At 37.4% G+C, this 26,421-nt stretch overlaps 1 protein-coding gene across 1 annotated transcript; it reads right to left on the reverse strand.

The window, feature by feature from the left end:
* Positions 1 to 222: 222 nt before the first annotated feature.
* Positions 223 to 25,695, reverse strand: GOPC (golgi associated PDZ and coiled-coil motif containing). The gene is made up of 10 exons (XM_015825051.1): positions 25,648 to 25,695; positions 24,449 to 24,802; positions 12,505 to 12,669; positions 11,515 to 11,538; positions 8,631 to 8,806; positions 6,427 to 6,592; positions 6,015 to 6,110; positions 5,070 to 5,234; positions 3,166 to 3,343; positions 223 to 2,548 (listed from the first exon to the last, which is right to left on the reverse strand). Exons 1-10 carry the CDS (start codon positions 25,693 to 25,695, stop codon positions 2,436 to 2,438), a joined length of 1,485 nt encoding a protein of 494 aa, XP_015680537.1. The 3' UTR covers positions 223 to 2,435.
* Between the last annotated feature and the right edge of the window lie 726 nt (positions 25,696 to 26,421).

Genomic DNA, 26,421 nt, shown 5'->3' on the forward strand with positions numbered 1-26,421 from the left:
AAATAAATGCAACATCCAATTTACAGGTTACTTGTGTTTCCTATTGCAAAACAAAAGACCATTTAGATAAAAATTAAATCCCCAAATATCACATATACAGTACCTAATAGACAAGATAGCAACTTCATACATTCTTTTCAGTCTCATTGCCTAACTGAAAATTCTGGCTTGCCTTGAAAATAAGTGTTCTGGTTAAGATAATTTTAACAATGAGACATTCATCTGGGCAGCAATTAAAATTTACTGCAAATTAAATACAATTCCATGAGCAAGTAAGTGAAATGAACAAAAGTTATTTTATGAGCAACATTATAAATGGCAAAATATTTGCATACAGTATTTACATTTTAAAGTTCTCTATAAACACATACGTAGTGCACCTAGAAGAGATATATTTAACCGTGTTCTATAACACAACATTTTAAACATTGAACATAAGGTTAACTGACATTACATTAAAGGCCTTTTTTATACTGTCTCCATTTATGTACAGTCAATAGAAAAAAACACTTACAAAGTTTCATGTTACATTATTTCCACTCTCAAAATACATTTTTAAATATTACATTTCAATTGCCTGCAGGAAAGTGAATGGAAAGCAGGCATTTCATGCTTTATCCTATAATTTAAAAAAGCTACATGGTTTTTAACCATTTGCATACAGAGTGTGCAGTCTAATATGTCACATATGCATACGTTTATACAGTATGTGGGTATGTGGGTGTGTAGGTATGTATACACACATGTACCTAAACAAACACACACGCACACATACACAGCAGTACAAGAATTTAGCCAAGACAACTCCATTAATATCAACATATTCAAAAAGTGCCTTGAGCTTTCAGGTTTTGGAACATTTGAGTTTTTAAAAAAATAATACCAAAAAATATAGTTCTGTGAAGTATCAGGGCTTGAATCATTTTTTTGCCAGTCCTGCATGAACCTCACAAGATATAGAATATGCTTGACTCTCCCTTTTCAGAGATGGCTCATGCAAACGTCTTCACGTAGCATGACATGAGTCACTGATGGCACTGCGACTACTGATTAGCAATCTGAGTAGTAATTATTAAACCCCTATCATCATCATCGTAAGTAGAGAACTTCACCTACAATAGCTCTACTCATGGAATGGACCATTAGCTTCTGACAAGACTATTGCTATAATCTTGCCTGCAGAAAGTCAGGTATGATCGGTGCTTACCAAAAATTTATTTTGGAGATGACTTGGGCAATGATTACATGACCAATTATCCCACATAGACTGATGACTAGCTATTAACTTACAATGAGGCAGTGCTGCTTACTATGTGCCCAATCAATTACCTCATGTGAACCTACTGCTTTTGCAGAGAATTTTAGTAGCAAATTTAAATAGCCTTTCCTCATGCCATTATAAAAATCGCCCCTCCCCAATTATCACTAAGAATACAATCAGATAGATTGTGAATAGAAACTGAATGATCAGCTTGTAGTTATCTACAATATGATCAGGATAAAGGTGAAAGAGGGCCCTTGGAACAGCCCAGAGCTAATTGAAGTGAGCTACATTTTACAACTTTAGAAATATACTAGAATTACTAATCTATGGAACACTGAATTCCTTCAGACAAGCTAGTTCCTATATGACATGTGCAGTGATTATAAAATTATAGAGCAATAGGATGAACCACTATATGAATCCAACCTTACTCAGCTCGGAGACAATGGACACTTGTACAATTTTATGGGTAGACTTAAGTAAAGTTAGTTCATTTCATATTTTGTGTTTTTTTTTAAAGTTACCATAATATTCTGCTTGATGCTTTAAGAATATATTTAAATCCAGCATTGACAGGCAAGAATATTTGAAAGGAGAAAACTTACAAATTCAGAGCTAAGTAAGATTGCTTCCAAATAAATACTTAATCGTTATTTAAAATCTTACGTGTGCATTTTAAAGCAAAATATATTTTTATTTTGAATATTATGAAGTTTGGGGGGGGGTTGCTTCTCACCTTCCTGCAAGGTGTATTTTAAAACCATTAACCATTCGTTAGCTGAAGCCTATTTAATTAGCAAATGGATACCATTTTATTTGTTTTTGGTATATGTGAGAAGATTCAAGCATTACAGCTCCTTTGCATCTCTCTATACTTGCATTCATAGGTACAATCCGATATGAACTCAGGAGAAGTCTTGGGGGGGATAATACTTTGGTGCTATAATTCATAGGCAACTTTTTAGAAAAGTGGAACATTTTGCGCATTTAGACTTGTTCATAATGAAGCCCTGAGGTAATCAACCAGAACAGATTTGTTTTACAGACAATGGTAACACAGTGTCTCTTTACCTTATGAACAGTCCTTCATTGTAACTTTCTGTGGCATTTATCATATAGAACAGCCCATGAAACCCATCTTAAAGGAGAGACTAGTCCCATTCAGGGGGGGTTAGGCTAAGCTCTCAGAAGACTGGGCTAGTTTAGATACAGTCTCTTCAGTTTCAATTGTATTCCCCAGGTCTCCATTTTCATGGCCATCAATACTTGCTTTCTTATCAAATACTGTAAGAAAAAAAAATAACACACTGTAGAATGAAAGGAGCAACTTTTTTTTTGACAATGATCAATGTTGCCAATAATTTGGTCCAGGCACCAAATTAAGATAGCAGAAATCTCAAGAGGAAGAGATACACACATATTTTAAATGTGAGATTCTATGGAGGACATGCAAGGGCATTGTTGATGTTACAGCACCCAAGAGAAATTGCAGTGCACTATAAATTTTAAGATTTATAATTTAAAAAGACCATCACTTTTTTTTCCTCAAAAAAGAAAGAAAGAAAGAAAGCTTGTTTCACTACTGCATTAAGAATATATAATTTTAAGAGTTCTGGGAAAAGGGCTATTTATATAGAAAAATAAAAAAACAATAACTAGGAACAAGAATGATTACTGCCATTCTGATAAACTCTTCTTTCTGCTATTTATCAATCTCGTGTTATTGAGGTTGCAAAACCCTTTCTAAAGACAGAGAATCCTAAGTGTAATTGGCAAATAAATTTAGTAACATGCAGGGTTTATTTTAATTAACATTTATCAAAACAGATATATGGAAACCAGAATAATTTCATTCTGATCTAGTTGACCTTTATCTATAGTCTGTCTTTAAGAAACTTTACCTAGTAATGGTTTATCTCCACTTCCATCTTTTCTACCGGAAGCACAATTGCTACCTTCTTCCAATTCATCAAGATACAAACGATAGCGATGTCCACTCTCATCTTCGTATTCTACGTTTTCATCATCTGAGTCTACTTCAGGAGCAACGTATACAACTTCAAATTCGATTTCTCCTCTCTAGAATACAAAATAAAAATAATCTTGCTGCTAAAAATGGATAATCTGATATATAAAGCAATGGAAGAAATCCTGAGTAGTCAGTATAAAATACACTGCAATCAATTTATACGTGATCCTAATTTTTATCAATGGCTAGAAAAACGAGTTAGAGAGAAAGGAATGTGATATGTACTATGTAACATTGAATATATACTAGTAAGAAGAAGACTTCTGAGCGATTAACTAACATATTGATTATGACAATATAGAAATTAATTATTACTCATTGTTTTTAAATACATGAACCCAAACATGCTGTTTGCTAAATATTAGGAATGTTATTTTAAAAAACCTAACCCTAACCCTAACCCTTACCCCAACCCTAATCCAAACCCTAACGCTATAACATTAATAAAATATATAAGAACAATTTATACATGATCCTCTAAAAGAACAAAAACTGAATTTTAGATGTCCATGTCCACTGTGATGAGCAAGCTACAAGCAAAACAAAAAAGTAGAATTAAATGTGCACCTCATCTATGTCTCTTCTGCTCATGCACTGATTTTCCTCTCTTAATTTAAACATCAAGCAATGGATGTTTAGAACCATAGAAAGCATGTGATGTAATAGCAAAGAAAAAAAAACGAGTGAGAAAGATTAAGTTGCAAGATGAGAAGTCTTAAAATAAGTATCTATATAGAATATTCACTGACAGACTCATCAATGGAATAAGATATTTTTTAAAAAGAAGCCTTTTTGGTTATTCTGAATTAAAAGCCAGAAATGCTCAGCTTTACTTCTGATCTATGGGACTATTTTGGGGGATGTGAGCAGTACGCATGAAATTTATTTATTTATTTTTTCTACTGCCCAATCCCAAGTTTCTGGGCACTGTATAAACAATATAAAAAACGACTCAGTTAAATCTTACTGTGTCAGTTAAATCTTACAACTCCAAAAAACATATCATCAAATGCTTGTTTGGAAAGTTTTTCAGATTTTCTTGAATGCCAGAAGTGAAGGGGCAAGGTACGTCTCCGAGGGGCAGCATATATCCATAATAGGAAGCAACATTTAAGACCTTTCTTTTACCTGCTCCTCTCACCCCCTACTAAGACTAAGTTATTCAATATAATTTGTTCACTTATGGAAAAACAAGTACAATAATATACAAACCTCAATCTGTTTACTTGACTTATCCAGAAACAGATAAATAAACTATAAAGTAAATTCCATCTGTGGCAGGGAGAGAGAATGTCCTTGAAGGCTAGGAGGAAGAGCCTGTTACCAAGGCAACAGTAAAATAAAAGCAGCCTGAGTCTGGGTCAAGAAAGTAACATGAAAAAACACTTCCATCAAGTCCCTCCTTAATTCATGTGAAGATAAAAGGAAGGAGGAGGACTTGACTTCAGACTTGAAAGATTGATGTCAGTTCTACAAGATAGACCAGATTTTAAAAAACAATATCATGTAGATCAGTACTATCTTTACTGTAGCATAATTTTGCAGTTGGAGAACTATACATCAGCATCCTGGTTTAGGGTAACTCAGAGTTCTTGGAAATTCTAGTTACACTGATATATTTAATAATAGACAATTATCATTTTCCATAATTAGAAAACATAGTAACGCATGGCTGAGATGCTGAAACTGAAAAGAAATCTTCTAGTATACTGATTCCAAAAGAACGGGGGAAATATGATATGTATCGTATATGAACATTAACACATACAAAATTACCTGTTGCGAAAGAATAGTTACAGCCTCTTTGTGTTTGGCATCTCTCAGATTAACTCCATTAACTGCCAGAATGGCATCTCCAACATGCAGACCTCCACACCGATCAGCAGGCTGACCCGGATGAATTTCAGAGACCAAAATGGGAACACCATGCTCCTTTCCTCCCTATCACGCCAATATTTGATAAGTCAAAAATTTCTTCATATAAATCAGAATTCTTCACATTAAGTTTCCGAAAAAGTGTAGAATTTATATTGCTATCTATTCAGAAAAACACACTAAGGTAATTGCTACTGGGTATTTAATGCCTACGGCAATTCGGAAAGCTTTACATCAGTGGTTCTCAACCTTTTTAATGCCGCGACCCCAACCGGTCGTAAGTCGAGGACTAAACCGGTCGTAAGTCGAGGACTAAACCAGTCGTAAGTCGAGGACTAAACCGGTCGTAAGTTGAGGACTACCCAACTGGTCGTAAGTCGAGGACTTTCCCTGCCCGGGAGCGCCGCGCATGCATGGTTCCGCCCCCTGCGCCGGCCGAGGTGTAGCTGGCAAGCGGCACAGACAGAGCAGGCCGACCACCAGCTGGCCCAGCCCAAGGGAGGTAAGGCACCCGCCGGAAAAGGGGAAAAAAAATTATAGTGAACTACAAATCTTGTGCTTTTAATTAGACCAGGGGTAGGCAACCTTGGCTCTTTTATGACTCGTGGACTTCAATTCCCAGAATTCCTGAGCCAGCATGGCTGGCTCAGGAATTCTGGGAGTTGAAGTCCACGAGTCATAAAAGAGCCAAGGTTGCCTACCCCTGAATTAGACTATTAATAGGGAACATTAGATAAATAACATAGGCTAGTATAACATGAAAGACTTGCAAAAGGATATAAAAGTAATTTTTTTTTAAAAAAAGTCATTTCTGAGAATAGAAATAAAAAAGAATTGAAATATTACTGTAATTGAAATGCCTAGTCCTTCGTGATCTTCTTTAACCAAGAGAACTTTTCTGATTGGACCAACTCCTTGACTCTTCTTTAAGGAATCTGGATTCTAATTCAGAAATTAAAACAATATGAAAAAGTTTATGTAGGCTTTTGGGATGATTATAAAATAGTAAATAACAATTCATTGTCTTTTTGTTTAGTCTAGTTTTATTTAGATCTGTTCAGAGTCAATATTTTTTAAGAATTTAGCAAGTAGTGCTCCAATTAAGTTTCCTCTTAAGAATATGAAAGTGAGATGCCTATTTAAGATTCTCACATATAGCAATTGTTCTGAGTTTTATCAAATGTATTGCATCAAAATACACTCAATATGAATCATCAAAAGCGAAACTATATGTAAACAAAACCTAAAATCAACTTACATGCCCTGGGGGTGCTTGCATGGGTCGTTTTAGATCGTTTCGACCTCGGCATGCCCTGATTACAGTTTTGTGCCGGTGAAGATGGATTTCCGCTTCTAGCTGGTTCCAAAGTTTGTCATGGGCAGGTCCTTTCATATCTCTACCTAACAACTGAATTTGTTGGACCCTACATAATGAAAATAAAATGCGATATATGTTCAGCTATCTTACACTTTCTTATTCTCATAGTCAAACATTATCTTGTAATTAATATTACTATAATTACAACTGCAAAACAAGGTAGGCAAAGCAGAGAAAGCATTAGCAATATTTTTGGTTTGAATCACAAGAGCAGCAGGGAGGAGAAAGCAGAGTTTAGAGCAGTGGTGGCGAACCTATGGTACGAGTGCCAGAGGCGGCACTCGGAGCCCTCTCTGTGGGCACGCACGTCATTGCCCCAGCCCCGCCTCCCCCCACAGCCCCCTCCTCACCAGCAGCCCCCCCGGAGGAGAGTCACCCCCGGGTGCAGCCTGCGCAAAGCAGTGCAGCAAAGCACATGGCAGCTGGGTAGTAGATGATGCTGCAAGGATGTGGGCGGAGGCGTGGCCACCATGGCACTGCAGGGCCACCTGGGCGATCAGCGATCGGCAGGCCATGGATGGCCCTGAGGGTGGGCGGGGTAAGGGCAGGGGAGGGAGGGCGGAGCAGGGGCGGGGCGGTTTTGGGGCACTCGGTCTCTAAAAGGTTCACCATCACTGGTTTAGAGTAAAGGAGTTGGCAATATTCTGTGCAATTATCCAACTGCTTCTCTCAAAAGAGAAGGACTGGGGATTTTTTTTAAGGAAAGTTTTCTTCCATAGATATCAGCCCGATTCAGCCCATTTTCATACTTAATAATAATAATAAAGTTGGAAGGGACCTTGGAGGGCATCTAGTCCAACCCCCTGCTCAGGCAAGAAGCCCTATACCATTTCAGACAAATGGTTGTCCAGTCTCTTCTTAAAGACTTCCAGTGTTGGAGCATTCACCACTTCTGGAGGCAGGTTGTTCCACTGGTTAATTGTTCTAACTGACTAACTAAGTTTCTCCTTAGTTCTAGGTTGCTTCTCTCCTTGATCAGTTTCCATCCGTTGCTTCCTGTCCTGCCTTCAGGCGCTTTGGAGAATAGATTGACTCCTTCTTTGTGGCAGCCCCGGAGATTTTGCAACACTGCTATCACGTCCCCCCTCGTCCTTCTCTTCATTAAACTAGACATACCCAATTCCAGCAACCATTCCTTATATATTGTAGTCTCCAGTCCTCTAATCATCTTTGTTGCTCTTCTCTGTACTCTTTCTAGAGTCGCAACATCTTTTTTACATCATGGTGACCAAAACTGGATGCAGTATTCCAAGTGTGGCCTTATCAAGGCATTGTAAAGTGGTATTAATACTTCGTGTAATCTTGATTCTATCCCTCTGTTAATGCAGCCTAACACTGTGTTGGCTTTTCTGGCAGCTGCAGCACACTGCTGGCTCATATCTAAGTGATTGTCCACTAGGTCTCCGAGATTCCTCTCACAGTTGCCACTATTGAGCAAGGTACCCCCTATACTATACCTGTACATTTGGTTTTTCTTGCCTAAATGTAGAACCTTATTTTTTTCACCATTGAATTTCACTTTGTTAGATAGCGCCCAGTGTTCAAGTCTGTCAAGATCTTCCTGTATCTTAAGCCTGTCTTCTGGAGTGTTGGCTATTCCTGCCAGCTTGGTGTCATCTGCAAATTTGATGAGTTCCCCATCTATCCCCTCGTCCAAATCGTTGATGAAGATGTTGAAGAGCACTGGGCCTAGAACAGACCTCTGGGGCACCCCACTTGTTTTTGCTTTTGCCATTTTATCCCCCCCAATCACTTTTGGATCTCTGTTTGATGTATTTATGCTAAAAGGCAGCTGACTAGCTAGATAGAGGATCCTGTCCTCCTCTTCTAATTTATTTCCATTTTGCTGGGTTGAAAAGAATGAAAAAGGCTATCGGACTATTCCACAGCTAAAATAGTATGTGCAGGTCTCACCCCTTTTAGAGATAACTACAAATAACGATCCTAATACTCTCCCACCACAGATACTTTTAAAATAAGCCCTTAATTATAACAGCTGAAATTTTTATAGCAAATTCTTCCATATTCCTCATGCATTCTCATAAATACTACATGGTAAGTGTTGCTGTTGTTGTCAAACATACCTTCCAGCTAGTTCTTTATCTAAATATTTAGCTGCGAGTCTAGCTCCATATACTTCAGCCTGAAGAACAGCTATGTGTCGACGAAGAGCCTCGTTTTCCTTCCGGAGCAATTTCACTTCAGCTTCAAGTTGGGCTTCTTTCACCTTTTCCTTCTTGCTGGCTTCAAGTTCTCTCTCCTGGAAAAATTAAATAAGATCCTAATAACTTTCATCCCAAATTTAAGAGCCTCATTCTATAGATATGAACAGTACTAACACATCAATGGATTATTATTTTTTTACAGAAAGTAATCTATGACACAAAACTATGCTACACTTTTGATTTTTAAAGCTCTTTCCTGGAAAAAAACAAAACTCCAGTCACAAAGTAAAATAGTCCTTCGTTTAAAAACAAAAATATGCAAGCCTCCACAAAACGTTCAATAATCTAACTGCCAATTTCTCTGTACAACAGAAAGCAATTTGGCAGAAAATCTGAAAAGCTTTTTGTACAAAAATAAATAGCTATAAATTATAAACATGTGCCCCTTAAATCCTACTATGCTATCTCACTGGGGGAAGGGGGGGAATTGTTCCTGAGAGGGATGAGTGAAGTCATTAGCAGCGTACACCAAAAGTGTATGTTCCCAGCATAGATGCCTAAAGCCTGAAGGTCATTCTAGCTGCCCAACTAAAGGAAGTGGAGCGCCTACATTGGGCAGTAGAGATACAAGAAGATGCTGGAGTTTGGTGATCACATTAGTGACAATGGCACAGACGTAATTTTATACTGCATAGGAGAAAGCAATGGTAACAACTCCTGTATTTTACCAAGAAAACCACATGGTAGGCAATATAAAGTGACTGATAATATAGCACCAGATGATACCAGACATCCAATTGCTGATGTTGCCATGCAGGAAAAGAAAATCTAAAGCTGCAAATACAAAATTACACAGGGAAGAAACATAAACATGGGGAAGCACAACACAATGAAAGGTCTACACATTGACATCTTTGGTATCAGTGAATTAAAATGGATTGGAATTAGACGCTTTCAGTCAGAAGATCATACAATTTACTTATGATATAAAAAAACTTGAAAAACAAAAGCTATAAAAAACAAAGAAGGAACAGTATTGTTTTGATAATCGAGATGGATATGGGAAAGAGAATATTCAGGTAAGAATGCTGTCAATGATCAAATAATATCAATTAGATTTCACAAACAACCTTTTAATATGACAATTATCCAAGTTACTGCTGCAGCCACTATTGCAAAACAAGCGATTAATGAATGTTACAGACAAGTCCAATCTAAAATTGATAGAACGTGCCATAAGATAAGTTACCTATGACGGAGACTGGGATACCATAGTTGGAAATAGGGAGAAAATATAATTGTATTCTGTGGCCTAAAAAATAGAAATGAAGCATGATAATGACTTAACTGTTTCTGCCAACCCAATTATTTTTTCATTGCTAACATAGTCTTCAAACAACCGATATCTGTACATCTAGATGTCACCAGATGGAGCACATAAAAATCAAACTGACTAGTAACAAAGAGATGGAAGTTCTCAGTTATAATAATAAAAACATGGAGAGGCAGATCATGTGCAATTTCCAAGTAAGGTTAAAGCGAAGCACAAAGCCAACCAGTTTCTACAATATGATTACCATTTTCATCAGGAATCATTTTGAATTCCTGAATTTCATTGACGAGGAACTAGTGGAACAATGGAAGAAAATTAAAGAAGCTGTTAAAGATGAATGTGAAATAAGACTGCCAAAGACCAAGAAACAAAACAAAAGCAAACTGGGTATCAGAACAGATGTGGAAATCGCCAAAAAGAGAAGAAAAGACAAAGACAAGAAAGACCAAAATCTCAAAAAAGCAAGTATATATAAATACATCCTAGATCTAGAATATTCAAATATGTCTCAACTTGAATTTCTGCATGAACTACATTACTTTGGAGATTCTGATAATCAATAACACACACACACACACTTATATATACACACACACATATATACATACATACATACATACATACAACTGTGTAATCAGGTTTAGTCATGAAGCTAATGTTTTTATGAAGACAAATTACCTAGAACAGGGGCGCCCAACCTATGGGCCGCAGCCCACTAGTGGACCATAAGGGGTTTGCAATTCAGCTGTGGAAACGGTTGGTGAGCGCGCGTGCATACGCATCCTCACTTGCGTGAGCAGCAGCCAAGCACGTGCGCTCCATTTGCGTGAGCGGCAGGTGTGCATGCAAGCCACTCGCAGAAATGGAGCTGTGCGTGCTTGATGGCTGCTTGTGCAAACCATTCCCTCCCCTCCACCAGTCCACAAAGCTGGAAACGTTGGGGAACTCTGACCTAGAATACCATCATCCAATAACAAAATAGAAAAAAAAATCACTTCATCTATATATTATTGAGAAGCATACAACACTGCAAATATTAAATACATCAGACAATTATTCTTTTAAGATACACTGGGTTTTGCACATGTTTTTGAATGGCTGTCTACCACACTAAGTCACAGAAAGTTTTGTTTAGAGCCTAAGTGTAACATGTTGCTATTAAAGATATGCTAAATTCCTAACCAATGGCCTATCTGTGAATCTTTAATAAATTTCAACTCAACTTCAATAATCCCTTCAAAATTTTCTAGTTAGTCATAACAATTAATATCAGCAATACAATCATGCAAGTTGGATAGAAGAAGGCATCCAATCTAACAACTGAACTCACAAGTAGTTGGCTAGGAAGTTGCAGAAAAGGCAAAAAATATATTTGAGATTAACTGTCATTAAATGACAGGGCCAAAATATGTATAAAACTCCTGTGCAGTTTTGAATTTAAATATGGCTGAAGGCATCAAATGAACTTACCATATCCTCCAAAGAACAGGCAGACTTAAGATGAGAGAAAAAAAGTATAATTAGAAATATTGGCCGAAGTATCAAACTAAGTTAGATCAAACTACAATAGCCCAAAGCTTGCAATCTCACTCTATATAAAGTCTGGTGAAAAACTGACACAGTGGAACTCAACACACTGTTTACTTCATTTAATGTGGTGGTATCAATGCAGTTATCCAAACAATTACTATCCATATCTCTAATTTCCAGAATAAAGTCTCAATCCATCAAAATAAAAGTTGTAAGAATCATCCTCAACATAGTATTTTCAACAATGGAGCAACCCTATATAATCTTCACGTAGATTGTATTCTTTTTCTAGGTTTATATTAATTATGTTACTAACTAGGATTGCAGCATAAAGATAAAAAAATATCCATTATAATTACAAATGGCACGTCCATCTCTCTTTCTCCATACAAAAACTGTAGCAGAAACAAGAAAAGCAGAACTATTTCCTCTCTTTTTTAGGATTCTCTCAAGAACTGCACTACCTACTTATTCAAGAACCTTTAAGAAAATGAACTAAGTATATATTATGCTTTGAAGATAAGGGGTTAGAAGCAAACTGGGGGAAAGTTTTCATTGCTGATAGTATTACTGAGTTAAGGAATAGAAAGGTTATATAATGGAAGATAGGTTGCAGTGGAAAAATGCCAGAAATTCCTCTCCAGATCTCACATTGTTGCCTTTTGCCTCACCATTATAACATCCTAAGACTTTCACATTATTTTAAAACTTCCCCCCTACAGTGCTTAATTTGCACTGTAGTAAACTACGTTGTTAAAGAAAATAGATGAACATATAAAAATGGCCTCTTAATAATCTAAAGCAGACAAAACCACATAACCTTAAACTTCTTAGAATGGCAATGCAAAAACTAAAAGCTGTAACAGGCATACAAAATATTTTGAATTTTAACTATAAGAATACTTTTTTTTCCTTAATAAGAACACTTACCAATTTTGCCTTTATTGCCCCCGAATCAACATTCAGACCAGTCTTTGCATGAAGCTGAAGTTGAATGGCATGGAGTTGCAATAGCTGGTCATGTACTTCTTTTTCTAATACTGCCTTTTCAGCCCGAGTTTCTGTCAGTTCTGATTTCAGATCTACTAGTTGAGCCTGGAACACACAATGTCATTGAATAATTAACATCCCTGAATATTGACAATACTGAAAAGAAATCTAATCCTTAAAGCAATGACCTCTCCTACAAGTTTTTCTAAATTATCACTACCCAAAATATTTTTTTNGCATCCAGTTTTGGTCACCGCGATGTAAAAAAGATGTTGAGACTTTGGAAAGAGTACAGAGAAGAGCAACAAAGATGATTAGGGGACTGGAGGCTAAAGCATATAAGGAACGGCTGCTGGAATTGGGTATGTCTAGTTTAATGAAGAGAAGGACGAGAGGGGACATGATAGCAGTGTTCCAATATCTCAGGGGCTGCCATAAAGAAGAGGGAGTCAAGCTATTTTCCAAAGCGCCTGAAGGCAGGACAAGAAGCAACGGGTGGAAACTAATCAAGGAGAGAAGCAACCTAGAACTAAGGAGAAACTTCCTGACAGTGAGAACAATTAACCAGTGGAACAACCTGCCTCCAGAAGAGGTGAATGCTCCAACACTGGAAGTTTTTAAGAAGAGACTGGACAGCCATTTGTCCGAAATGGTATAGGGTTTCCTGCCTGAGCAGGAGGTTGGACTAGATGACCTCCAAAGTCCCTTCCAACTTTACTATTATTATTATTATTATTATTATCATCATCATCATCATCATCATCATCATCATCATCATCATCATCATCATCATCATCATCATCATCATCATCATCATCATCAACAATGCATGCTAACTTCTTGATTTAGAAATACTGATTATGATTTCCAAAACTCTGAATGGAAAACATTTTATTCTTATATTTGTTTCATTCATTACTTTACAAAACTTTACAACTAAATCTTGATGACAAGGATTATCAATTGTCACAAGACAACTGTTTCAGGTTAGTTTTCTGAGTATACACTGAATATACCCTAAAGATTTTTGGATAAGAATCTGATATATTAAGAGATAGGAGTGTTTGGACTGACTGATCAGAACTATGTGCAGAACAATGTCTATTTAAATTCCAAGTAAGTTTAGAAGCATTCTAACAGTTAGAACATAGAATTCTAAGGCTGTGAAGGGTTGGTTTTACTGAAACCTCTCAAGCCAATAGGGTGCTTCAGTAACACATTCAGAATTTAAATTATTTTCTATTTAAAATGTACACGGTTCCAAGTCATTGACTACGACCTTTGTATTATCTTTGTGTGCATCGAGTAAACTTCAGGGTTTAAAACTAATGATATTAGGTTCAAAAGAAGTACATGATCAAGTTCACAGCTTAAGCATATTTCAAAATATTTATTTATACACTGCCCATCTCGCAGTTTGGGGCAACTTTAGGTGGCTATATTTCAATAGAAGCAATCGATAATATTGATTTATTGTTTTCCAAACATGCCTGATATTATTCTATAATTACAATTAATGCAAGCTTATGTTTTCACACAACTTATTTTTACTGGCATTTCAGATTCCAGTGTTCTACTCGTTTACCGTTTTGTTTTGTTTTGTTTTGTTTTTTAAGATTGCAGGTATGTCGACTATCTTTAATACACTTTGACTTTCCAGTAACTAATTTCAGGTTCACAGAAAATGTTGAACAAAATATTTAGGGTTATCATCCCCAAAGAAACTAAATCCTATCATAATCTAAACAATGGCATCATGTTACAATTTATTATCTACTAAACTTTAGGATTTGAGCTAATAATATACATTATTTAAATGTTGATTGCTCTTGTAGTTGTAAGAATGTAAAACAGACCTGCCTCAGAATGATTGGGTAACAACTGTGTTATAGTTGCACATTTGGATAAATATATTGCATAAATCTGTATTTGGCTATAATGATATTAAAATACTGAGGCTTTTTTTTTCTTTCAATTCTTTAACAGGATTGATTTCCAGTAAACAAAATGTCACCAATCGCTATAAAGACATGTGTATCTTCATTGTAAAAATACAAGGAAAAGGTAATTATTCATTTTAAAGCTGTGTTTCATTTCATCCTGCCCTTTATTACAACGATTCATATGGAGTGTCAAAGAGCTGCTGGGTAGTATTTCTGGAAGTGCTTAAGCCAGTGATGGCAAACCTTTTAGAGACTGAGTGCCCAAACTGCAACCCAAAACCCACTTATGCATCATTGGGTGCCGGGTGCGTGTGGCCCATTGGGTGGGCGTGGCTGAGGTGGTAACAGCAGACTGGGTGGGACTAAAAAGTTCAATCAATCAATTCCAACTTTGTAAGATCTTTTTTTTCCCCACGAGAAGTTGAAATTGACAGATTGAACCTTTTTTTTTGTACATGGCGGCAGAGGCCTAAAGCAAAAAGGTTTTATAAAACTCAGCTGAAGGCCTAGGACTGCGTGCCCACAGAGAGGGCTCTGAGTGCCGCCTCTGGCACCCGTGCCATAGGTTCGCCACCACTGGCTTAAGCAATGAAAGAAAATCAGGAAAACTTAACTCATGTTTCATTGCTTTTATAAAATTTAAGAGGCTGGCATTCATTATAAACATTTAGTTCTCAACAATACTAAAAGACACTATTTAAAGTCAATGTAAAAATTCTTGGACTAACAAGCCCTGGATCAAAAGACAAACCTCTATGCTCTGGTTTTTATCCATATAGAAATTAGGTATAATCAATTGTTCTACTCTGTCTTTCTTCTGATTAAAGCAGTAGGGAGATTTTGAAACTATCGATTTATCACATTTCTAGAGGTAAATAACATTAACATTTAAATAGTTCAAAGGCTTCTCACACTGAAAGATCTCAGTATAATCTTTTTGCCCTTCTAAACTGCAAACAATAACAAAAATGCCCAAATGAAACATACTGTAGAACCAAAGAGGTTATATTTGAAATAGCAGCTTCCTTTTCTATCTTTTGCTCTAACACTATAACTCTTCAGGGATTTCAAAGCCAGGATGCTGCAGATCCAAAATGATGAAAATGCTGTAGAAAGTAGAGTAAAATGCTTGCACATTTTTCAACTTGAGTATTTTTTTACTGTATAAAGGTCACAGTTTAAATGGCTAGAAATTCTAGGAACTGTAGCTCCATTACATCAGGGACAGCAATTTGAGGATGGCATTTTAACATACTGACACTACAAGAAGTAGTGTGAATAAAAACAGATAGTGAAGCAGAAATCTTTCAGAGAAAGGAAGCATATTTTGTAATATGTAATACATTATTTAGTCAAAATATATGAATATATTTTAGTTACCCATTATGTCATAGCATATACTAGCATATACTTTCTTAGTGTAGGGGAACAAACAAAGGTACAGTCAACCATGGCCTTATTTTACTACAGGAAAATCCTGGAAATAGCAATATTTCAAGCTGTTTAATAATAATAATAAGTTATTATTTAATAATTTAAAAACTACCATGTAGTTTCCAGATGATCAAAATATGCATTCAGTTTTCTAGTAAATGCAATCAAAATGGTTTTAAAAGCCAAGCTAGCAAATTGGCTTCTGTGGCTTCTGAATGAAAATGAATGAGGAAAATGATATGGAAAATTAATTGTGCGTAGATCATTTGGTCTGTTGGTCAGGAAATTCACCTTCTGTGAACAATTAAACTGTCAGAATTTTTCATGTCTATCGGGTGTGCATTTTCTAATTTTCCTGGAATTGGAAACATTATATTTTGTGAATATTTTTTTTAAAAAATAAGACTTTATTAAGTTTCAACGACAGATAAAATACAAGGAAAACAGAGTAAGACAAATGTTCAGAAATTATTTTCTAAAATGATGGCTGGATTCATTGCAATAAGTGAGGTCTGCTTAACCACAAATTGTTGTGGAACCACATAGCTGAGTTCACATAATACATTAAACCTTAAACTGCTGTTTCTTAAGCTTTTTTTTTCCTCTCAGAACCTCTTCCTCTTTTAAAAATTACAAAGGACCCCAAAGTATTTTGTTTGGATTGGTTACATGGATCAATATTTATATTTAAAAATTAAAACTGCTGCATTCACTGCTGCATCTCGCAATTGTTCGATGGGATTTTAATATTTAATTATATTTCAGCATACGCTGACAAATAATTTTGTTTTTGCAGACCCCTGAGAGAGTCATGGGGACTTTTAGGTCAACATTAAGGCCACACTTTAAGAAAACTGCAACAAACTATAATTCATAAACTGCATTAACTTGATTAGAATGAGAATGTTGAAATAAATGCAAGTAATGGGAAGGACTGACATCTTCTGATCCGAGAAGGCTTGGACTCCGACTGGTTGGCCCAGGGAGAGGAGACGGAAGCAGGTCTTGAGACGGTTGTATGGGAGGAGTTTGACTCTGTTGCTCCCGAGGATGTGGACAGGGTCTTGGGAGGGCTGAATGCAACCACATGTTTGTTGGATCCGTGCCCCTCCTGGCTGGTACTGGCAGCTCGGGAGGGTACACGANTTCTTTTTCTAATACTGCCTTTTCAGCCCGAGTTTCTGTCAGTTCTGATTTCAGATCTACTAGTTGAGCCTGGAACACACAATGTCATTGAATAATTAACATCCCTGAATATTGACAATACTGAAAAGAAATCTAATCCTTAAAGCAATGACCTCTCCTACAAGTTTTTCTAAATTATCACTACCCAAAATATTTTTTTTCAAATATACAAAAGTCAAATATCAGATGTGATGCAACTTAAGTAAAAGGGATTCCTCAAGATGGCAGATTTGCAATAACGCAGTATTACTTTAAGTTGTGTAAGTTCACTCTATTCTAAAACTATCTCTGTGATCAGCTATCATGTGAATCTTCAGGTACCATTAATATAAATTATTGTGCATGAGCATGTAATATATATTTATCAAGTTAGCGTATTTTCTTAGATTGCTTGTTTTGTATTGTATTAATGACACCCCATTCATCATAAACAATGCATGCTAACTTCTTGATTTAGAAATACTGATTATGATTTCCAAAACTCTGAATGGAAAACATGATGATTTTATTCTTATATTTGTTTCATTCATTACTTTACAAAACTTTACAACTAAATCTTGATGACAAGGATTATCAATTGTCACAAGACAACTGTTTCAGGTTAGTTTTCTGAGTATACACTGAATATACCCTAAAGATTTTTGGATAAGAATCTGACATATTAAGAGATAAAATAGGAGTGTTTGGACTGACTGATCAGAACTATGTGCAGAACAATGTCTGTTTAAATTCCAAGTAAGTTTAGAAGCATTCTAACAGTTAGAACATAGAATTCTAAGGCTGTGAAGGGTTGGTTTTACTGAAACCTCTCAGCCAATAGGGTGCTTCAGTAACACATTCGGAATTTAAATTATTTTCTATTTAAAATGTACACGGTCCAAGTCATTGACTACGACCTTTGTATTATCTTTGGGTGCATCGAGTAAACTTCAGGGTTAAAAACTAATGATATTAGGTTCAAAAGAAGTACATGATCAAGTTCACAGCTTAAGCATCTTTCAAAATATTTATTTATACACTGCCCATCTCGCAGTTTGGGGCAACTTTAGGTGGCTATATTTCAATAGAAGCAATCGATAATATTGATTTAATGTTTTCCAAACATGCCTGATATTATTCTATAATTACAATTAATGCAAGCTTATGTTTTCACACCTTATTTTTACTGGCATTTCAGATTCCAGTGTTCTACTCGTTTACCGTTTTGTTTTGTTTTTTAAGATTGCAGGTATGTGGACTAACTTTAATACACTTTGACTTTCCAGTAACTACTGAAATGGATAAACAGGAAAACTAATTTCAGGTTCACAGAAAATGTTGAACAAAATATTTAGGGTTATCATCCCCAAAGAAACTAAATCCTATCATAATCTAAACAACGGCATCATGTTACAATGTATTATCTACTAAACTTTAGGGTTTGAGCTAATAATATACATTATTTAAATGTTGATTGCTCTTGTAGTTGTAAGAATGTAAAACAGACCTGCCTCAGAATGTTTGGGTAACAACTGTGTTATAGTTGCACATTTGGATAAATATATTGCATAAATCTGTATTTGGCTATAATGATATCAAAATACTGAGGTTTTTTTTCCCTTTCAATTCTTTAACAGGATTGATTTCCCGTGAACAAAATGTCACCAATCACTATAAAGACATGTGTATCTTCATTGTAAAAATACAAGGAAAAGGTAATTATTCATTTTAAAGCTGTGTTTCATTTCATCCTGCCCTTTATTACAACGATTCATATGGAGTGTCAAAGAGCTGCTGGGTAGTATTTCTGGAAGTGCTTAAGCCAGTGATGGCAAACCTTTTAGAGACTGAGTGCCCAAACTGCAACCCAAAACCCACTTATGCATCATTGGGTGCAGGGTGCGTGTGGCCCATTGGGTGGGCGTGGCTGCGGTGGTAACAGCAGGCTGGGTGGGACTAAAAAGTTCAATCAACTCCAACTTTGCAAGATCTTTTTTTCCCCACGAGAAGTTGAAATTGACTGATTGATTGAACCTTTTTTTTTTTTGTACATGGCGGCAGAGGCCTAAAGCGAAAAGGTTTTATAAAACTCAGCTGAAGGCCTAGGACTGGGGCGACGGCGTGCGCAGTGGCGTAGCGTGGGGGGTGCAGGGGGGGGCGGCCGCACCGGGCGCAACATCTGGGGGGGCGCGCTCGCACTCGCAGCTCTCTGCCCCTGCCTGGCTCACTCACTCTCTTTGCAGTGCTGGCTGTGCGAATCTGATCCGAGCCGCCGGGTCGCCGCCCACTGTGGAGGGGGGGGCGCAAATTACTTGCCTTGCCCCGGGTGCTGACAACCCACGCTACGCCACTGGGCGTGCGTGCCCACAGAGAGGGCTCTGAGTGCCGCCTCTGGCACCCGTGCCATAGATTCGCCACCACTGGCTTAAGCAATGAAAGAAAATCAGGAAAACTTAACTCATGTTTCATTGTTTTTATAAAATTTAAGAGGCTGGCATTCATTATAAACATTTAGTTCTCAACAATACTAAAAGACACTATTTAAAGTCAATATAAAAATTCTTGGACTAATAAGCCCTGGATCAAAAGACAAACCTCTATGCTCTGGTTTTTTTCCATATACAAATTAGGTATAATCAATTGTTCTACTCTGTCTTTCTTCTGATTAAAGCAGTAGGGAGATTTTGAAACTATCGATTTATCACATTTCTAGAGGTAAATAACATTAACATTTAAATAGTTCAAAGGCTTCTCACACTGAAAGATCTCAGTATAATCTTTTTGCCCTTCTAAACTGCAAACAATAACAAAAATGCCCAAATGAAACATACTGTAGAACCAAAGAGGTTATATTTGAAATAGCAGCTTCCTTTTCTATCTTTTGCTCTAACACTATAACTCTTCAGGGATTTCAAAGCCAGGATGCTGCAGATCCAAAATGATGAAAATGCTGTAGAAAGTAGAGTAAAATGCTTGCATATTTTTCAACTTGAGTATTTTTGACTGTATAAAGGTCACAGTTTAAATGGCTAGAAATTCTAGGAACTGTAGCTCCATTACATCAGGGGCAGCAATTTGAGGATGGCATTTTAACATACTGACACTACAAGAAGTAGTGTGAATAAAAACAGATAGTGAAGCAGAAATCTTTCAGAGAAAGGAAGCATATTTTGTAATATGTAATACATTATTTAGTCAAAATATATGAATATATTTTAGTTACCCATTATGTCATAGCATATACTAGCATATACTTTCTTAGTGTAGGGGAACAAACAAAAGGTACAGTCAATCATGGCCTTATTTTACTACAGGAAAATCCTGGAAATAGCAATATTTCAAGCTGTTTAATAATAATAATAAGTTATTATTTAATAATTTAAAAACTACCATGTAGTTTCCAGATGATCCAAATATGCATTCAGTTTTCTAGTAAATGCAATCAAAATGGTTTTAAAAGCCAAGCTAGCAAATTGGCTTCTGTGGCTTCTGAATGAAAATGAATGAGGAAAATGATATGGAAAATTAATTGTGCGTAGATCATTTGGTCTGTTGGTCAGGAAATTCACCTTCTGTGAACAATTAAACTGTCAGAATTTTTCATGTCTATCGGGTGTGCATTTTCTAATTTTCCTGGAATTGGAAACATTATATTTGTGAATATTTTTTTAAAAAAATAAGACTTTATTAAGTTTCAACGACAGATAAAATACAAGGAAAACAGAGTAAGACAAATGTTCAGAAATTATTTTCTAAAATGATGGCTGGATTCATTGCAATAAGTGAGGTCTGCTTAACCACAAATTGTTGTGGAACCACATAGCTGAGTTCACATAATACATTAAACCTTAAACTGCTGTTTCTTAAGCTTTTTTTTTCCTCTCAGAACCTCTTCCTCTTTTAAAAATTACAAAGGACCCCAAAGTATTTTGTTTGGATTGGTTACATGGATCAATATTTATATTTAAAAATTAAAACTGCTGCATTCACTGCTGCATCTCGCAATTGTTCAATGGGATTTTAATATTTAATTATATTTCAGCATACGCTGACAAATAATTTTGTTTTTGCAGACCCCTGAGAGAGTCATGGGGACTTTTAGGTCAACATTAAGGCCACACTTTAAGAAAACTGCAACAAACTATAATTCATAAACTGCATTAACTTGATTAGAATGAGAATGTTGAAATAAATGCAAGTAATGGGAAGGACTGACATCTTCTGAGCCAATATTAAACCCTTCAGTTTAATTTGCATTATCTAAATCTTTCTAGTCCTAAAGGAGCTTGTCTCTCCTCTAGAGGTACCTAGGTAAAGTGATCTGGTGAAACCACCAAGGTGCTGTTTCAGAGGAAATAATTCTAAAAATCTCCCACATTTTCTTTTAGGCAGTTTTTCCAGGTGAAATTTTCTGAACTATTGAGAAATTCTGCAATTGGAACTTTTCAACTATCACTCAACGAACGATTATACTGAAGCTGATACTTCTTCTCCAACATGTTGATACCAATGCCTGTTACTACTTATTATCACTGCATTCTTATATTTTTTTGTCTTTTGACAGTAACTACTCTCTTGTCAATAATTATACTTATAATATGGATTTAATAACAAAATATTAGCTATGAGATTATAGTATTCTAGTGAATTAACAGTAATTTACCATCTCATACTTTGGGAAGTCGGGTCTATTTTATATTATAGGGTGTTATATAACGTTAATGACATGTACGAATCGAAGGAATATCAGAGATATTTTGATGGCATGAATTCATTAAAAATAGTATACATCGTGTACAACCTTTATTTTCATGTTTAATATTGTTTACGTACGGATAAATATTGAATCTTTTTGTTGAATAAATTTTGACTATGATTTCAATTTGGTAGAAAGTCAATAAAGAACTAGGAAATATGTAACCTACCCACTCATACCTAAAATAGTTCAAGATTATATTTATCAGTACAGTATTTCTGTGAAGTAGTTGGGAACAGAGAAAGATAATTTAGACCTACATTCATCCTCAATTTGTACAATGTTTCATATATCTATAGCGGAGTCTCCAATAAAGAACTTTAGGACAGGTATACAGTAGTCCTTGACTTATAACAACTGAGCCCAAAATTCCTGTTGTTAAACAAGACATTTAAGTGAGTTTTGCCCCATTTTACGACCTTCCTTGCCTCAGTTGTTAAATGAATCACTGCAGTTATTAAGTGAATCTGGCTTCGCCATTGACTTTGCTTCTCAGAAGGTCGAAAAATGTGATCTGATGACCTTGGGACACTGTAATTGTCATTAATATGAGTCAGTTTCCCAGTATCTGAATTCTGATCATCATGCAGTATCCTGGGGATGCTGCAACGGTCCTAAGTGTGAAAAATGATCATAAATCACATTTTTCAGTGCTGTTATAACTTAAAACGGTCACTAAACAAACTGTTGTAAGTCGAAGGCTACCTGTATTCAGAAAATTAATTGCTGCATTAAAAATCTTGCTATATTATAGCTTTCAAAACCAGTTAACTTATTTATATATTGTTTTTGTCTATTCAGTATTTATGTCTACAAAATTACTGGTTTTCAGATCATTTTCTTCACTGCTTTTCATAATTGATGCAGTATATTAAATGGTGCCGAAGTTCTACCCACCAATTTGTCTACATAAATACTGTTGTTGTTTAGCAAACTTGATGGATTACTTACTGACCTTGGGAGAGTTTGGCTAGACACTTAAGTTACTTTCCTACTACCAAGCATCCCTGGATGCTTAATTTGCAAGTTTATTTAACTAGCATTTACGTTGATATTTACCACAACAATGAAGACATTTTTTAAGATTGTGCTCTCTTAGGCATGGAGACCTCAAACGGCTATTTTATTTCTATTTTCCTTTCCCCAACTTCTGCCACAGCCAATTAAACTTGGCATGATTGAGTTTTAAAAATACAGAGTTCTATTTGTAGTATGTTTGTGTAGCATAGCTCTTTAAATTAGCAATACTCTCGCCAGTACCCTGCAGTAGACAATAGTTGAGCTGTGCTTTGTAACAGATCCAAGATCTTCACATCATAAGTGCTTACTGCATCACTTAGTTGCAGGCCTCCCTAGATGTCAGTTTCATAATACAAACACATTTACAATAATATCCACAAAGGTATCTTCATACAGATCACACACAGATGCAAAAATCCAGTATTATCTTTTCTCTCACTACTGTACAGCATTACTTCCTAAAAAATATCTTACTGAGCTTAAGGTTAGTAAGTCCCTCAAAAGCATAACTATTTGTATATGGCACAGACTCCACAGACTAAGCCAGAACATTTTTAAAAAAAAACAGGACATTTTCTTATGCATAAAATTACCCCTAGGCTCGAATAGGCTAAAAAGAGAACTATTGGCCCTAAATCATTAAGAGATACACAAAACCAACAATTCGAACCTGATCACCCTAGACCACAGCCTGGCTTTGCTGACAAAAGGACAGATTATTCACACAGCATGAGGGGCCTTGGTAACATCATCAATGCTAGTTTTGGTAATGAAACATCTGCAAGAAAACAACCAAGCTCAGAGAGCACAGAGGATCCCTCATTTCAACTCTGAGCTACAAATATTCTCCTTTATTGGTACACAGCCCATGATATCACAGGCAGTCCTTGACGTACGACCGCAATTAAGCCCACCATTTCTGTTGTTAAGTGAGACATCTGTTAAGTGCATTTTGCCCCATTTTATGACCTCTCTTGCCTCAGTTGTTAAGTGAATCACTGCAGTTGATAAGTTAGTAACCCGGTTAAGCGCATCTGGCGTCCCCCTTGACTTTGCTCGTCAGAAGGTCGCAAAAGGTGGATCACACGATCCCGGGGCCCAGCAACGGTCATAAATATGAGTCGGCTGTCTGAATTTTGATCCCACGACCATGGGGATGCTGCAAAGGTTGTTAACTGTGGAAAAACGGCCATGGGGTCCCTTTTTTTCAGTGCCGCTGTAACTCTGAACGGTCACTAAATGAACTGCTGTTTAAGTCCAGCACTACCTGTAATGCTGGGCGAATCAGAGCAGAGTTTAGATGAGCTTCACCTGAGTAATGTTGCATTCCTGCCCCACCTATTTAGCAAACATTAAGATGCGACGTATTCCTACTTCAAGGAGGAGAAAGTGAGGGGTGCGGTCAACTCTCACCTCCTCCCACCAAGGAGGACAGGCTCTTTCTCTACGTCCGATCCTTTCCGCGGGGGGGCCCGCTATCTCGGGGAACCAGCCAGCACCCGCTTTGCCCCCCCACTCATCCACCCACCCACCCACCCACCCCTCGGGCCAACGCTCAGAAAGTCACCTCCAGCTTGTGGTTGATCTGGGACACCGTTTGCGCCTTGTGGCAAAGCTGCGCGAAGCAGGAACTCAGGCTGGTCATCTTCTGCCGACCTTCGTAAGTGATGTCCGCCTGGTCTGGGTCGATCTCGCCCAGCAGCAAATCCACATCCACGAACGCCTTGTCGAATTCCTTCTCCAGGACTTCCAGCCACCGGAACATCGACAGCCCGCCGCCGCCGCCGCCGCCGCCGCTTCCACCGGGAGAACAGGAGGAAGAGGCGGCCGCGCCGCCGCCGCCGCCGCAGGCCCCGGAGCCCGATCCCCCGCAGGAATCCATCCCCACGCCGGACAAGGCTCGTGGGGTAGCGTTGCGCTCCTGCCCCGACACGCTGCGGCCCAACCTCGGCAGGACTGCGGGATGCGCTCCCTCCCTCCCTGCCTCCCTCCCACCCTCTAGCGCTGACGAGACACGGCGGCGGCGGCGGCGGCGTCCTGCCCAGAGACGCAGGCGGAGAAGGAACGGCGGCGATAGAGAAAGCGGGCTCCTTCTCCCGGGCGCATGCGCTAAGAAAACGACTGCGCTTCTGTCACTCGGCCGGCTTCTGCCGGAGAAACCCGTTGCAGAAGATCGGCAATCGGCTTCTTCGGCCTGCCACAAGTCAGTCTAGTACAGGGGTAGGCAACCTCGGCTCTTTTATGACTCATGGACTTCAACTCCCAGAATTCCTGAGTCAGCTGCGCTGATTCAGGAATTCTGGGAGTTGAAGTCCATGAGTCATAAAAGAGCCGAGGTTGCCTACCCCTGGCCTAGTAGTAGTTTGCCAAGGCAAGTGGGACGATGCCCCAACTCGTCGAGCGGGGGCGACGTTGTCCTCCGCCTGGACTTCAGGAGAGGACGCGGGAAGCGTCTGAGACGTTAGGTGGCTATGGTGCGAGTCCGCGGGTGGATTTGGGGGAAGCTCGCCAGTAGTTGAAATTCAGCTGGTACCTAATCTCTGATTCGATACAACGTGTTCTGAACGGGGAAAATACACTCAAAGAGTACTGGGCGAATGGAGTGGGGTTTTTTTCTTTTTCTTTTAAGGTCCTTTCAGCATTCTCTTATTGCAGAATCCAATCTGGGTCGTTCATCGGGACCAGAGGTTTGTCTTCCGACCGATTCAGATTGGATCCGGCAACATTATCCTGGGACGCGTATATTCGCCTTCATTCGATTCTCACATTGTCCCACAATGCGTAAAGTACAGTGTTGTCGTGTTCACGTGGCATGTTTACGTGTTACTTTTTAAAATTATTTAAAGGGGGGGTCAAGAAAGCCAGAAGCTGATCATATCTGGTGGACATGTAGGGGGATGTTAAAGCCTTTTGGATTAAGATTTGGTGGAATCTTCAACAGATTTTTAAGAAAAAGATAAAATTTACACCGCAATTATTTCTATTGGGCATCATGGATAATTTGGATTCAAAAGAAATGAACTTGATCTTGTACTGTATAACAGCAGCAAGGACATTGATTGCTCAAAATTGGAAAAACGAGATATTACCGACTATGGATGACTGGAGACAGAAAGTCTCATACTTTGCAGAAATGGCAAAAATATCCGCATACCTGAAGGATCAGTCTCAAGAGAAATTTATTTTGGTATGGAGAAGATGGATAGATTATATTCAGAGAAAATATGAAATGAACAGTTATTATATAGCCTTTGTTTAATTGTTATTTATAAATATTTTTATATATATAAATATATATATCAAATATCAATTCAACTAACAACATATAATCTCAATGTCATTCAAATATGAACAAATATAATACTTACCCAACAAACCCAATCTAAACCTAATAATACACTAATAAGGACATGAGTCAAGACCCTTTAGGCCCCCCCCCCCAGGGGAGAAGGGGACTAGGGGATAGAAATTATAAAAATTGATGTATATATATATTATAGGTAAATAATGGAATTGTATTAAAAAGAAGAGATGCTTGGC

This window comes from Protobothrops mucrosquamatus, unplaced genomic scaffold, assembly GCF_001527695.2.
Source record: "Protobothrops mucrosquamatus isolate PMUCROS unplaced genomic scaffold, P.Mucros_1.0 scaffold2464, whole genome shotgun sequence".
Classification (NCBI taxonomy): Eukaryota; Metazoa; Chordata; class Lepidosauria; order Squamata; family Viperidae; genus Protobothrops; species Protobothrops mucrosquamatus.

Coding starts and splice junctions, on each gene's coding strand:
- GOPC (XM_015825051.1), bottom strand. CDS start 25,695: ATGCCACGTGAACACGACAACACTGTACTTTACGCATTGTGGGACAAT. Junction 11,539..12,504: donor GGGCAATAAAGGCAAAATTG/GTAAGTGTTCTT, acceptor TCTCATCTTAAG/TCTGCCTGTTCTTTGGAGGA. Junction 5,235..6,014: donor GACTAGGCATTTCAATTACA/GTAATATTTCAA, acceptor TTGGCGTGATAG/GGAGGAAAGGAGCATGGTGT.